Source organism: Zonotrichia albicollis, chromosome 15 (assembly GCF_047830755.1).
Source record: "Zonotrichia albicollis isolate bZonAlb1 chromosome 15, bZonAlb1.hap1, whole genome shotgun sequence".
In the NCBI taxonomy this organism is placed as follows: Eukaryota; Metazoa; Chordata; class Aves; order Passeriformes; family Passerellidae; genus Zonotrichia; species Zonotrichia albicollis.
The window spans coordinates 14,146,373-14,161,732 of NC_133833.1; the positions used below are offsets into that span (position 1 = coordinate 14,146,373).

Below are 15,360 nucleotides of genomic sequence, written 5' to 3' on the forward strand. Positions count from 1 at the left end.
TTCAAACTCTTGCTTAAGCTAGACACAAAGACACAAAACTACACACAGAGCAGAGGTGTAGCACGAGGACATTGCTCCATACAAATTCTAGTCAATTCATTAGATTCAGGCTTAATTAAGTATCATTACATTTTTTTGAAACTGTAGTAATTATGTCAATTTTACTCAAATGGTTATGATTCCTACATTTAAAGTTTAGATATATGCATACATTTAGCCATAGATAAAATGGGTTTGCTATGCTAATTGAGGTTATCAAGATGTAGCAGTTATTGGTTTATTTATAGTGAGTCATATTTCCAAAGTACACGGAACACAAGAAGCCTCAAGAATCTTTATGTTGAGATACAGATGGCTAAATGTGAAGGTTTGTAAGGCTGGTAAGAAGTGACAAAATTCATGAGAGATTGGCCTTTTGGGTGGAAAATTAAACACATCATAGTTGTCAAAACACGAATACATACAAGAATGTGGAAATACTATTCACAAAGCTGTTCATTCTTGGGGTTTTTTGTCTTTCAAAAGACCCATGATGGATACTTTCGTGTTTTCCAATTACAACTGACAAAAAGTTTTAAAAAAAAGAAAAAAATATTTGCATCAACTCATAATTCAGTGTTCATTAGGACAATTAGAGATTTTATAAAAATGTAACATTCCTATGAATTTCCTCTCTTGATTTATGCTTCCATACTTGCTTGGCTTAGCTCCTAACTGCACAGCAGTGTCAGCTTGTACAGAAAGCTACACATGTCCCTGCTTTCACAACCCTGTAACCAGCACAGAAAAGTCAACATCCCAAAGAGATTCCAGTGGCATCTCTAAGGATCATTATTGTCAAAGGCAGACACAGTTTGAAAGGACATCAGCTGAAAACTTCTGCAGGTGACTTTACACATGCAGAGTGACCCCTCCTGGAAAGCAAAACACAATTTCTGTGGAATTATCCCTTCCATTGGAGAGGTGTTGAACTCTGAGGGAATTAATTTCAATTTGTCTGAGTTTCCTTAAGTTCAAGCATGCTGTCATCCTCTTTAGATATTTTGTAACCAGGGATGACAGAACTGCCTTATATTCAAATATAATGTTGAGTTTCAGGATAAGATCACTGTTTCAACTGTGGGCAAAACATTGCCAAATTTGAATACTGAGTTTGAAATATTTATATTGGTTGATCACCTGACTTTCTGTCAGGACACCAGAGAAAACTCGGGGTTTCATAGCACTGAGTTTTAAACACAGATAAACAAATTAACACTGATGTTAATCAGAGCTCTGAGTGGCTGCATTTGGCAGCCCAGACCTCAGAGCTCTAATCCAGAAGTTAGACTTTAAGAGGTAGCAACCATGTAGAAATAAATGGATCTCACAGGAAATTTGTGCACGGGCAGGGGTCAAATATATTCTTTATGAGAGTGGGCAGCTGCTTCCACCATGAGATCACCCTAATGACCCTTTCTCTCTGCTAAAATACCCTCTCATTTATAGCCCACTCTCCAGCCACCTTGACAGCTGCAGGTAAGGAGTTTTCCATCATATTTCCATCATGAGTCTTTCATCTCATGACAGAAACCATTTTAGTGTCACCCTGAAGAATAATCTGGGCTAAAAACTACTGTAAAAAGAATTCAATAATGTAATAAAAATCTAAATCCATATGCATATGGTCCAAAGAAACAAATTCATATTTATCAAGCAGCCTGAACTTTGATTTTTTCCAGTTTCAAAATCTGATTATTTGCTTAACACAGTCTGTAGACACGACCATGCATTTAACACAGAAGTTAAGTGGTAGCTGTTTGAACTAAAGAGGAAAAACCAATGTCACTAATTAAACATGTACATGTGTAACAGGCAGGACAAGCAGCTCTCCTGGGTTTGTTTTCTGTCCATAGAAATGCAGGGCACACATACCACCACTGTCTGTTATTAGAATTGCTGCAAAATTAACAGAAATCTGCACAACAGGACTGCCAGCTTTGCCTTTCATGGAGTCTAAGGTTTCTGTAGGACTTTAACTGTGACTGCTTCCAAAAGTGGTTTATGTTGCCTCAAAATGCACACAGCCCTCTGCTGTGTCTGTGTAAGGACAAGAGGTTTGTTCTTGGCCCTGATTTTACCTACATTTACCTACATTTTACACTTTCTCTTTGTCTGCCCACCCTCTGGTACAATGGCCAAAGCAAAACAAAAGATTGAGTGAGTGCAAACGAGCTACTGCAAGCTTTTAGGGACAGAGAGAAATTATCAAATTAGGAACAAACTTCAGAGCAATCCTTGCTCCCTAGAAGATAAAGAGCTGGCAACAAGGTCAAATCTTCCAAACAACCATCAACATCTCCATCTCTCATGTCTTTCTGCAGGGACTTTGTAGCAGGGGAAAACTGCATTTTGCACAGTTATAACACCACAATATACCACTGAGTCAGCCATCAGCACAGCACTGCCAGGTCCACCTCTAAACCACATCCCCAAAGCACAACAAGCACATTTTTATCTTCTTCATGAGCAAAAGCAGATCTAGAATGTAAGTTTATGAGATTTTTGATGATAAAAAGATTTTGTGTATAAATTGCTATTATTCTGAAGAAATGCTTTTGCTTATGTTTTTCTTTTGCAAAGAACAAAATACTGTATTGCACATGCACACTCAACAGGTATCCAGCACATATTCCATCAGCTCTCACACAAAAAACCATCTGTTAAGGTCAATGTTTCTTGAATAACATTAGAAACAGAATTTCAAATCTGATTTGGAGTTAATGGCCTCACTTCAATGAGGATCCATTGTTTGCAGATCTATAGAATTAAAGCACAAAAAAATCCAAGGGAGTTTAATCAGTTTGATGTTTGTATTGTTGTGGAGAGCTGTTTAAAAAAGACTGGTCAAGAAAACAAGTCTAAGCAGGGTATGGAATATAAAGTTAATAAAATTTGGTTATGACTTTCATAGGTTTGCAGAGTATAAGCATACAGATGATCAAGAGTCCTGATGCAACACAGCCCCTAAAGAGGGGTATCTGAAACCTAAAAATTAATTTTATTTCTGCTGCCAATACTTTTTCAAAAGAAAAGACACAGGAAAGGTAGAAATATTTCAAGATTTCTCTTTGTGTCCTTCACAAGTGCAGTAAACTCCTCACAGCACGGCTGCAGCAAAAGGAAATGGCCACAGACAAATCTGCTACATTTACATTATTCCCCTTCTGAAGTTGTTTTCACAATCTGTCATCATGCCATTGCAGATTTTTTATAATACACAGCAGCTCTAGTTCTCCACCACGTTAATTATATTTTTCTCTGAGATAAAAATCATCAACTCAATCATACATTTTGCTGAAAGAAAAACACTAACAAAATGTGGAAGCCAGGGTAGGAGCATGATTAACAAAAATTACTATGCTTTTTTTACCTGATGCAGTGGAATGACAGTGCCAATAATTACAGCAGTTAATATCTGGCACCACCTCAATTTACAGCCTCAGACTTTGGGTTAGGGGAAAAGAGGAAAGAGAGGGGAGACTTAGGACCCAGATGTTTACAGAGAAATCAAATGCTTTTTTCAAGTAAGTCCCTCCTTGGCCTCTTTTAAAAGCAGCAAACAGACTAATATTACAATTAGAATAGAATTGTTATGGTGTATAAATGAACAGTTTAAATGTCACAGGCATCGAAAATAAATTTTGCAATTACTAAATAAACGAAATAATCTCATTTGCAGTGACACCCAATTACAGCACACTAAGGAGTGTGTTTTATTACCTCCTCACCTATCCAATCACCTCTGCAGCAGCTCCTTCCCACCAGTAAAATATTAGTTATTTGTAAAACATGTCAATGGATTTTAAGATAAATCTGACAAGACTTCCTGGTTAAAAACCTGTGCTGACTTTACATCATTTGAAGTAGATCAGACACAAAATTATTGATCAATAAACAAAACACTACAAGTATTGTAGATCCAAGGATATAGTATGACCTTTTTGGGTGTAATTAAATAACCCATTGGAAGTTCTGACCATGCTGGATATCTGAAATCAATTCCTACTGCATGAGCCATAGTTTGCGCTAGATAGCCAGTGATATGAACTAATTTATTCCACAACACCTAAAGCAGATGTTTCTCCTGATTGATCCCAGTTTAAAGGACGTTTGAGCACAGAGTCCTGCAGAGAGAGATGGGCAAGGGAGCCTCAACTGACCATATGCAAAATTAACATTCTTTACTGAGGGCAAATCTTCCTCTAATGGACAGAATTTGCACAAATTTGTTTATCCTACACAAAAGTGCAGCAAATGGTTTAAGCAAATATTTCCATCTATGGCTGTTCAACAGTTATTTACTGAGCTTTAAGATTTATGATTAGTGACTTAAGCTCCTAATTGATGTTAATAGCATTGAGTTCATGGCATGCAAAAAGTTGCCAGTCATGAATGTTCATGATTTGATTCAAGTTGTCTGCTTTGCTGAACGTTCCCAAAGAGTAAATTTCTCTGTTAAAAATTCATGGCACATAAGCACAACAGTTCTGTAAGGCAAGAGTCAACACTAATCAGTTTACAAATAAATATCAAAGAATAAAACTGGAAATATCCAACTACACTGAAAGGCAGGTCTGGCTTAATGAATGAAGCCCACTTTATCCTACAAAATCCTGCTTAGTTTCACAATCTATCAGTAAAGTAACACCACTGAAAATCAGACCTTACTTCACACTGTCTTATCCTAAAGCACTAATATTGCAATTATTTAATTAAAAATAATAGCACCACAATTATATGGAATGAGATAAATAAATTAAGAAAAATGAAAAAAGTAGAACAAAGAAGCAGCCTCAACCATAACAACAGAGGCTGAACAGGTGAATTTGTTATTCTGAAGAATTAATAAAACAGAATCTGTGAGACAACTGAAGTCTATAAAATTATGACAAAACTCTTTTTCTCTCAGGGAAATTAATTCCATCTAAGCTTTCCAAAGGAGGGGTTGAAAATATCTCTTATGGCCTGTGCCCACTCTGAGCCTTTTTTTTCAAGGTCTTTCTCCAACCCTGTCAGCACAGGCTAGTTCACTTTAAAGCAGGAAGAATTTACTTTCTAACTACTGCACCACAAGGAAGGCTGCCAGTGTGCATTTGGTTCCCTGGCTTTGGACACTGCCTGCTCTTCCAAAGACTAAAAAAATTCTGAAAGAAAGTCTTACAAGATGCAGTGCTCCTGCAGCTGAAATGGTGCCCATGCACAGTCATCTCATTAATCCCAACTCCACAATTTGTATCAGCACTCCTGAAGGTGCACATGGACTGACATTTAAATATAGGTCCAGAAATAATACAGTGAACTTATAAATATATTCAAGCATAAAAATGAAGAGGACCATAAATTATTTAAGTGAAAGGATGCCACCTGCACAAGGTTAAAAGATAGATAATGGTCATGATCAATGGTGAGCCAGGGAAGGGAGTTCAGCTCCAAACAGGTGATCCATCCTGGGCTGCTCCAGGATGAAGTTTGATGAAGTTACAGAAGGAACAGAAATAGTTTAAGACTTCTCAGTCCTTGGGCTTTGATTTAGTGCTGTTTGAAAAGGAGTTTTAAATACTGCATGACTTTGCTTGCATGTTTGTCTTTGCTTCTGCCCCCCCATCTGCATCCTGCTGCAGCAGCACGGTCTGTCCCTGCCTTGGCACTGGAGCTGCTCTCTGCAGCAGCAGCAGGAGGAGGAGGGTGGGATTCTCCGCAGCCAGAGGCATTGCAGATTGACACAGCCATTCAGAGATGGCACACACAGTGGGACTTGTCTCCTGATAATGACATCCAAGGGCTCCAGTCTGGTCATGAGCTTCCCCACGGACAGATCTGGAGGGAGGAAATGCTTTTTTCCAGGTCAGTGGGCAAGAACTGAAGAGTGAGTCACCATCCCCTTCCCTGGGCTGCCTTGGGATTCCACAGAGCAGATTCTTTGGCATTTGGAACATGCTAAGGAAGGCAGGGAAAATAAAGACATTTCCTAGGAGAGGCTGGGGTTGCTGCCTCTGGTCTTTTGCAAGAGGCCCCTGGTACATTCAATCTCTTCAAGGTGTCTGCAAATTATAGAATAAAATTCTTACAGATCTTCAGAGCTAAACATGTTAGCCTGCCATTCCAAGGGGTAAATTCGACAATCCAGGAGATCCCTTTAGTTTGGGTACAGGTGTTGGTGCCCAGCTCTGCCAGGGAAGCTGCTGTGGGAAGAGACCAGGGCAGTTCTGGGTGCTTCCATTGGGCTCCACAGCTGAGCCTGCCCTGCAGCTCCTGGTGCCCCTGTCACAGCTGAGACAGGGCAAAGAGGGAAAAGCTGTGAGAAACAGCCCTGGAGCAGCCAAGCCAGAGAGTGAGACAGGGAAGGAGGTGCTGGAGCGGGTCCTGGTTTCACCTCAGTGCTGTGAGGAGGGGAATGTGAGCAGCCAACCCACCACAGGTGTAATGCCACTACATAACATCCCTAATTTCACTGCCAATAAAGCAGAAATTCACACAAACCTGGTGGTGACTCTATGCAACTTCGCATCTGCCCACCATTAATTTCTAGAGTTATTTTATAAGCAGCTCTATGCTTGCTTTCATTACTCTTATTAATTGTGAATTGATAAATGAGTTGCCAATCATCTACATGAACTAAATAGAAAAAATTACAGATTTCATGTACAGGCTCCTCCACACACTCAAAGCCAACCCTGTTGCTCTGTATTTACCATGACTGCTCTCTGTGAAACAGCTCCAAGCACAGCTGGGGTACTGCCATGAAGCATTTTTTTTTCTGTACCAAAATACTACCAACATAACTACTCATAAAACAAACCACCAGCTTTGGACATTAACATAAAAGCTAATCATGTTATTCTTTTTACAGCAACAGTTCAAAAGCTCAGTGGCTGAATAATTACACCCCAACCTGCCATCATTAAATAAGCATTAAAGGGCTATACATACTGCTCTGGGGAAAAGAGAGTTCCAGAAAAAAGGGCTAATTATACTGTAAGGTAAGACATCATTTTCGGTAATAAAACTAAATTTACTGTAATTAAAAGCCAATTTTCAGCTTTGGTCTTTAAAGAAATATTAAGTGCTGTAATAAATACATATTTATCCTTCAGATTCACAAGATGGTCCCCTAAATGAAAAACACCATATGCGGCATCTTACATGCTCAGCAAGTCAAGAAGTAAATTCCTACAGTATGAAACACCATCACTGCTAGTGCTGGAGTAAATTTAGATTTGTAATAAGAAACTTAATGAAAACTGAAAACAAACAAACTGATAAATTGTGATTAGCATCTCTTCAAATTTCCTATACAATTTCATTTGAAGAGCGACTAACAAATGCACAGCACTGAAATGTTTCTTCAGACTAAATGTTAATATAAGTTTGTGGCAGCAAATTGTAACAGGAGGTAAAAATTTTATCAGTGTTCCACAAAAATTTCCCAAGATCAAATTTAAACAGCAATTTCTACCAACAGGCTTTAAAAGTCTTTAAATCCTTCCTAGACTCCATTGTAAGAGCACTGACTGGGTCAGTGGATGGTCACAAAGAGCAAGAGCAGTGAGAAAAGAGCTGCCACCATCTAAGGTGACTCAAAAGGTCACTCTTTGGGAAGGGGTCACAGTTAGATGAAGTGGTTAAGGCCTCTTCTAAAAGCAATAAAACAGCTGCACAATGAGGGAGCCCCACAAGGCAGAGAGAGACCATTCAAACACACACACAAAGGGCTCCTCCTCTTCCTCCTCCTCCCCCGGATTGCTTATCCGGCTCTTTAAAAACAAGGGCCATTGGCAGCTCACCTGCATGAACATGAGTGGGCTGCAGGGAGAGGAACCCTCCTGGTGCACTGCCCTGCACCAGCACCAAAACCTGCATCCCAGGGAAACCTGCATCCCAGGGAAACCTGCATCCCCAGGGAAACCTGCATCCCCAGGGAAACCTGCATCCCCAGGGAAACCTGCATCCCCAGGGAAACCTGCATCCCAGGGAAACCTGCATCCACAGGGAAACCTGCATCCCCAGGGAAACCTGCATCCACAGGGAAACCTGCATCCCAGGGAAACCTGCATCCCAGGGAAACCTGCATCCCAGGGAAACCTGCATCCACAGGGAAACCTGCATCCACAGGGAAACCTGCATCCACAGGGAAACCTGCATCCCCAGCACGACCTGCATCCATGCAACACCTGCATCCCAGGGAAACCTGCATCCATGCAAAACCTGCATCCCAGGGAAACCTGCATCCCAGGGAAACCTGCATCCCCAGGGAAACCTGCATCCCCAGGGAAACCTGCATCCCCAGGGAAACCTGCATCCCCAGGGAAACCTGCATCCCCGACAAGACCTGCATCCCCAGCACGACCTGCATCCCCAGCACGACCTGCATCCCCAGCACGACCTGCATCCCCAGCACGACCTGCATCCCCAGCACGACCTGCATCCCCAGCACGACCTGCATCCCCAGCACGACCTGCATCCCTGCATCCCTGCAAAACCTGCATCCCTGCAAACAGTTCCTGCCCCTGTTTAGTTTCCAGGAGCACCCTGTGCTGGCAGTGCCCCCTGTGCCACTGCTGCCTGTGCACACTGCAGGGTGTTTTAACCAGCAGCAGATTGAGGGAGTTCCACACACTTTTCCTTTGGCATCTCCTGAATGCTGCCATTAAGATGCTAAGCCTGAGGAGTGCTATTTTATTTTATTAGCTACTCATTGTTGGTTGTCTCCTCAGCAACATGCTATGGAGTTATCAGGAAATGGAGCAAGACAATCTCCTGATTCCGTGGTCTGGCCAGAGTCATAGCTATGTTTGAAGACTGTTTGACCTCACCCAAACAAATAAATCTGCTTCCTTATTAGGGCTTCCAGTCTGCATGAAGCAGCAGGAAGCTAACAAATTTTCCTCTTTATTATACCTCAGCTGCAGCTTCACCACACGAATCAGAAAATCTAGATCTTCAACTGAGATTTGGGTCAATCAAGTGTTTTCTCAAAATCAGTATCAGTTTACTTAGCCAGAAAACACTTGGCTATGGTAATAATTTCTCTCAAGTCAATTTCAGACTGAAATTTAAGCTATTTAGTCCAAATTATACATCTTGATTTTCTTTACATTGTTTGAGACTCTCGGAATGGGAACTAAGGATCAAGAATCAAAGAAAATGGTTTCTAATATAAAAAGATAACACTGTATGATCCACCTTCCTTCTCCTACAATGCATGCTTCATTATTAAAGAAAACTATCTTAGAAAAGTACTAATAATCACATATTTTAGACTTAAAAATTTAATCAACTCTTAGAAATATCACTCTCTAGTCTAGCCTAAGAAATCTTACCCAATCTTCATACTCCAGTATAAAACTGTCCTCTATCAAGCTACTGGCCAGCAGCTGAAGTATGTGACAGATCACAGTACACGACACAATGCTCCTGTTTAGATGCACAGATATTCTCAGGGCAACCAGAACAATTCATCACTGCAAAAAAAAATTCCAAATGGGGTCAGTGGCTTCTGCACAGAGAACCCTGAAATAACCAAAGGGCTGCTGATGGCCTAACTTCATGATCACACTGCTTTGTTTGCAAAGCTTTACAGCTGTTGCAGGTGAGAAAACACATTATAACTTGACATAACTGGTCAATACATAAGCTAATTTCATCTTCAATAAGTAAGGAGCAGGTAGAAGAAAAATCAAAGAGCCATAATAAAACTTATAAGAGAGGAAAATGAAATAAATTTGCTATCATGAGGAGGTCAGAGGAGGACAAGAGACAGACAAATAGGCAGAAAGAGAGAGAGAATGTGTTTGAGAGACACAGACAGAGAAGGAGAAGCCAGTCCAACAGTGAAACATCTGAGCACAGGAAGGAAGCTGGGTTTGATCCAGGCAAATATGAGAAAGCCCCAAGACATACTGAGCCTAAGCCAGCACCCCCAGATGCTTCTCTGCTACCTGAGGGAATATAAAAATACAGAATACAGGTAGTATTTCAAGTGACACAGTCTTGGATTACTGCACTGATTTTTTGTCACAACAGCATGGCAGTGAATGGCAAAGCTATGGTGGAGAGAGGAAAAATACATCATGCTACCTATGTAAAATACACCCTATTATCCACATGATTTGTATTTCAAATGGATCCCGTGATGCATGTGAAATAAACCCTTTATCCATGTGAACTACACTCTATTATCCATGTGAAATACATCACATGATCCATGTGAAATACACTCTATTATCCATGTGAAATACAGCCCCTATCCATGTGAAATACACCCTGGTATCCATGTGAAATACATCACATGATCCATGTGAAATACACTCTATTATCCATGTGAAATGCACTCTGCTATCCAGGTGAAACACACCCCGCTATCCATGATTTATATTTCGCATGGATCCCATGATGCATGTGAAATACACCCCTTACCCATGTGAAATACATCCCTTACCCATGTGAAACACAGCCCTTATCCATGTGAAATACACCCTGGTATCCAGGGTGATTAAATACACTCTGGTATCCATGTGAAATACACCCCTAATCCAGGAGAAATACAGCCCCTATCCAGGTGAAATACACTCTGGTATCCATGTGAAATACAGCCTTTATCCATGTGAAATGCAGCCCTTATCCAGGTGAAATACACTCTGGTAACCATGTGAAATACACCCCTAATCCAGGAGAAATACAGCCCCTATCCAGGTGAAATACACTCTGGTATCCATGTGAAATACAGCCTTTATCCATGTGAAATACACCCCTTATCCAGGTGAAATACAGCCCTTATCCAGGTGAAATACACCCTGCTATCCATGTGAAATACACCCCTTATCCAGGTGAAATACAGCCCTTATCCAGGTGAAATACACCCTGCTATCCATGTGAAATACACCCCTTATCCAGGTGAAATACACTCTGGTGTATACACATGGATACACATGGAATTTCTCATGATCCATGTGAAATACAGCCCTTATCCACGTGAAATACAGCCCTTATCCGTGGGAAATACATCCTGTATCCAGGGAAAATACAGCCTTTATCCATGTGAAATACACCCTGCTCCCTCTGTGCAGCACATCACCAAGGGGCTCATGCTCTGGTGCCACAGAATTTCCCCTTCCTCACATCCCACCTTGCAGGAGCTGTCACCAAAGGCATCCCAGAGCTGCAGAACCAACTGTGCAGGAGGAAGAGATTGGAATTTGTTTGGAGCAGATGGCCCTGAAGGCAGAGGCCCAGCAAGGCTGCTCTGGCCGAGGTGGCTCTGGAGGTGACATTCCCCTGCAGGGAGGGGACAGCTTGCAGAAGGAGCCAGCCTGGTGGGTGACAGCAGTGCCAGCAGCCCCTGGCACTCTCCCTGATGGTGAGGAGCCATCTAGTCCCAGCCCCACTCTGTCCCTGACTTTCCCCTTCTCCTCAGTAACACAAACCCTACCAGACATATTTCCAAACCTATCTCCAGGCAACTGCTGAATCCTGCACTTTCACCTCCAGCTCTGAGCCAAATGCTCAAACAAGAGAAATCTGGAATAGCGTCTCCACTGCTCTCAGGTGACCTACATGCACCATTTGAATCAGATTTCTAATAATTTTTTAAATAATACCAATAATATGTTATATAATTATAATATATATTTATAAAATAATTTATAATTTGTAAAACTCAAGCTGAACAACATTTTTGAAAGACTGACACCCAGGCGTGACTCAGTTTACCTCAATATATCTGCACATAACTCTGATTTCAACAACATTATCTGGAGAGATTTTCCTCCTAATGCAAACACCATGGTGCAGGACCCATTCACAGGGAATCCAGCAACTTGGGTTCTATTTACGGCACTTTTCTATCATTGTTTCAGTTCTTTTCCCACTTGGCATGCAGCATTCAAAATCTATTTCCAAAGAAACATTTGTCATAAAATCATAAAGCATTGCTATTTTTGCATAGGGTTCAAAGAGTAAAGAGGAATCAGATTTTCAGTGTTGTGTTTCTTCTTTCCCCAAATTATGAGTCTACTCTTTTCCTCTGAACCATCCAGCAGCACCAGTTTTGGACTGGTGTGCTCTGATGGAGCCCATTTCACAGTGAAGGAAAAGCTGAGGGGTTTTGGCTGCTGTGATATTCCCACTGCCATAAAAGTAAAAAGGGCTTGATGTCCTGAACCTGTACTTCAACAGAGCAGTTCATCACTTTGAATTTCAGCTCTTCCTAACTGGAAGGGATGCCAAGGTGGCTCTCCCTGCCAGCTCCTGGTTACAGTAATTCACAAAATCTTAATTTCTACAAAATTCCATTGCACAGAGACAAGTTCAGTTCGCTCCTCACCGCCTGTCCCGGTTTGACTTCATATTCACACATTAACAAATTATGCTGTAAAATCAGATATAAGAGCTGTAATGGGGAGAAGGGAAGATTTATATCCTCTTTAAACTAGCTGTCCATGTAGGTTTTTATCGAACTAGCATGCACTAAGCTGAGTTCTCAGCTAAATCCACCACTAAAATGAGGTCTCCAAATGAATTTCTTTTTCAGTACATTTCATTTCATTTCCCAAATGAGAGTTACAGGGATATAGTTGATGGACTGTCTCACTGAAAATTTCTTTCCTTGAATTTTCATGATTTTGTATTTTTTACAAAAGCAGGCAGATCATGAGAGAATGCCTATATCCTCTTGGTCCAACAGGGAACTGTTAAAAACCTTGTCACTTTTGGAAGTCTCAGTCTGCACAGACAACCCCATTTAAATGAGTTCTGTTCACATTACATTTCTCATTCAGCAATTATTATCTCTTCTCCTGACTTAAACAACTCATTTTCCTCCACTTCACTGTATCATAAATCCAAATAGCTGAACTCATGCTCCATCTGAAACTTCATTTCACAAGAGGAAAGAAAAAAAAAAAAAGCTGTGGTTGCCTCTTTGGTAAAATTAGCTTCTGCTAATAGCTTCATTCATTTATCCATTTGTTTTATCCTTCCTCTCCCAAGACTGTTGCATTTCTAAACTTTTCCTTTAGTTAAACTTTTGATATAACTTATCAGATATTCTATCCACCATTTCCACTGGTATCCTTTAGTTAAACTTTTGATATAACTTATCAGATATTCTATCCACCATTTCCACTGGTATCCAGGTTAAATACACTCTACAGTGTAGAATTTGCTCAGCACTCTGAAATACCTGAACTATCATGTCTCAATGAGCACTATGCACAACTTCATTTTCCACCTGCCCATAACACTTCAGAACACCTTTGGGCTGGGCATTAATTAATCATGCTTGAGTTGGGTCAAACCTTTCTTCTTTCTCTAAATGCAACCATTTCTCTTAGTCACATGTAAATGGAACAACAGAAAAAAGGCATTCCTAAAACACTTCTGGCAGGAGCAGCTCTACTGTATTTCCATCAGCCAATCCGTGTACCCATAGGATAAAGCTTTGGGGCTCTCAGGTTGTGAGAGATAAGGAATAAAACAGCACAAGACTCACAGTCAATGTTCAGATTCACATCATCTCCATAACAAGCCCTCAGTGTCACCACTGGGGTTGCAAAACCACCTCCAAACTTAGGTCTGGTATCTTTTTTTTCCACAGCATACACACTGCCACGCTGCTCCTCCACCACATCCTTCCTTTCAACCCAACTCAGAGATTTCTTTTTTTCACTTTTTGTCATTTGTTTCTTTTGTTCTTTTTCTCCTCCTTTTAGGAAAATGTATTTCAATTCTACAAGAACCAAGTGCAGTTCCAGAGACTTGATGAATAGGTGCAACATACAGACACATGATTTGTGAGTATCATCAGCCCCATTTATCAAAGTGGAAACTTGTACAACAGCAAAGTGCATTGGCTCCCTAAGAATCCCTGTTTCAGTCCCTGGGATAAAATCTGCTCCTCACGTTCTGAAGTCCAATCATTTGTCAACAGACTCAGATTTGCATTTTCTATTTCCTTTCCTTTGTATTCCAGTCAGCTGTAGAGCAATTCCCTTGAGAAATACCAAATTATCCACACATAATTGATTTCTTATGTTGATATCATTGGCAATGTTAAAGCAGAAGAAGTAATTTGAGAACCAAAATGTTAACTGGAATCCAATAATTCCCACAAAGCTGCAAAAACCCAACAATTTGATCTCCTCCCATACAGTTTAGCAACAACAAAACCAAACAGGATCGCTGTGTTTGCGTTCGAACCGGACACAGCCATTTTCCACGCCGCTTTTTTTTTTATGGGAACATAAAACCAGAGATAAATAAGGAGACATGAGATAGACATGAGATAAATGAGGATTGGCAGCATTACCAGAGCAGACAAAGTCCTTCTTCTGCACCTCTGCCACGAGGAAGCCGCGCAGGCCGACGGGCGCCAGGCAGAAGGTGAACTGGCCGATGGTGCGGCGCTGGCGCAGCCAGTCCGACAGCCAGGCCAGGTGGCAGTCACAGTGCAGGAAGTTGGAGTGCAGCCGCCTGCAAAACACACCAAACACACAGTTACTGGGGGCTTCTGGACAAAACACACACCAAACACGCAGTTAGTGGGGTTTTCTCAACAAAACACACCAAGGGAGCCATCACCGCCAGCCTGCCCTGCTCTCTGCTGCTACTTCAGTGGGATCACTCCCAATTCTTGCTTACACATGAGTCAGGGCTTGGCTGTCCTCAATATTATACAGAGGCCAGATATAAGTTTGTGTTGTTATTTGCAATGTTTTCAAAAAATTCAGTTCAACGGTGATCCATCTACAGCTGGCCATTCTAAAGACAAAAATATGCAGAATATAGGATTGCTCCATGTAATCGCTTTGTCTGTGATTTCACATCAGAAAGAGATGCATCAATGTGATATCTCTGAGTGAATTCAAAGAATGGCCTGTGTAAACATGAGGACCAGGCTCAAGAACAGGATGATGAGTGAGTCTCCCCTCTTCATCCATTGGGAAAAGGTGGAGAGAGAGAACCTGTCCACGTTAGCTGCACTGACTGGAGCATAGTGCTAATAACAACAAGGTTATGGTGTTATTTGGATCTGATCCCTGTATGGGCCATTCACTGAAGACTTGGACTTGATGACTCTTATGGATCCCTTCCAACTCTGAATATTCTGGGAAAAGACAGGCAAAATCAAACTTCAGAGGCTATTGGTACCATTTCTGTTCCTGTGTTGCCTGAACAAGTTCATCAATGCTCTTTTTCCTGTAGTAATTTAACACAAGTGTAAAGGATCTACAAGGAATTTTCAGCTCATGAAAGATCCAGTTATGGGCAGCTCCCTGCCAGGATTTGCAGAACCATTATCCCATCTGCAAAATGATGATG

General features: G+C 41.1%; 1 protein-coding gene across 4 annotated transcripts in view; it reads right to left on the reverse strand.

Annotated features, from left to right (window-relative positions):
* SLIT3 (slit guidance ligand 3) overlaps positions 1-15,360 on the reverse strand; it is a 482,838-nt gene that overhangs the window by 175,269 nt on the left and 292,209 nt on the right. For all 4 annotated transcript variants that reach the window (XM_074552528.1, XM_074552527.1, XM_074552531.1 and 1 more), the window contains exon 8: positions 14,348-14,511. In XM_074552528.1, coding sequence (XP_074408629.1) covers positions 14,348-14,511 — 164 coding nt within the window. The remainder of the gene's footprint in view (positions 1-14,347; positions 14,512-15,360) is intronic.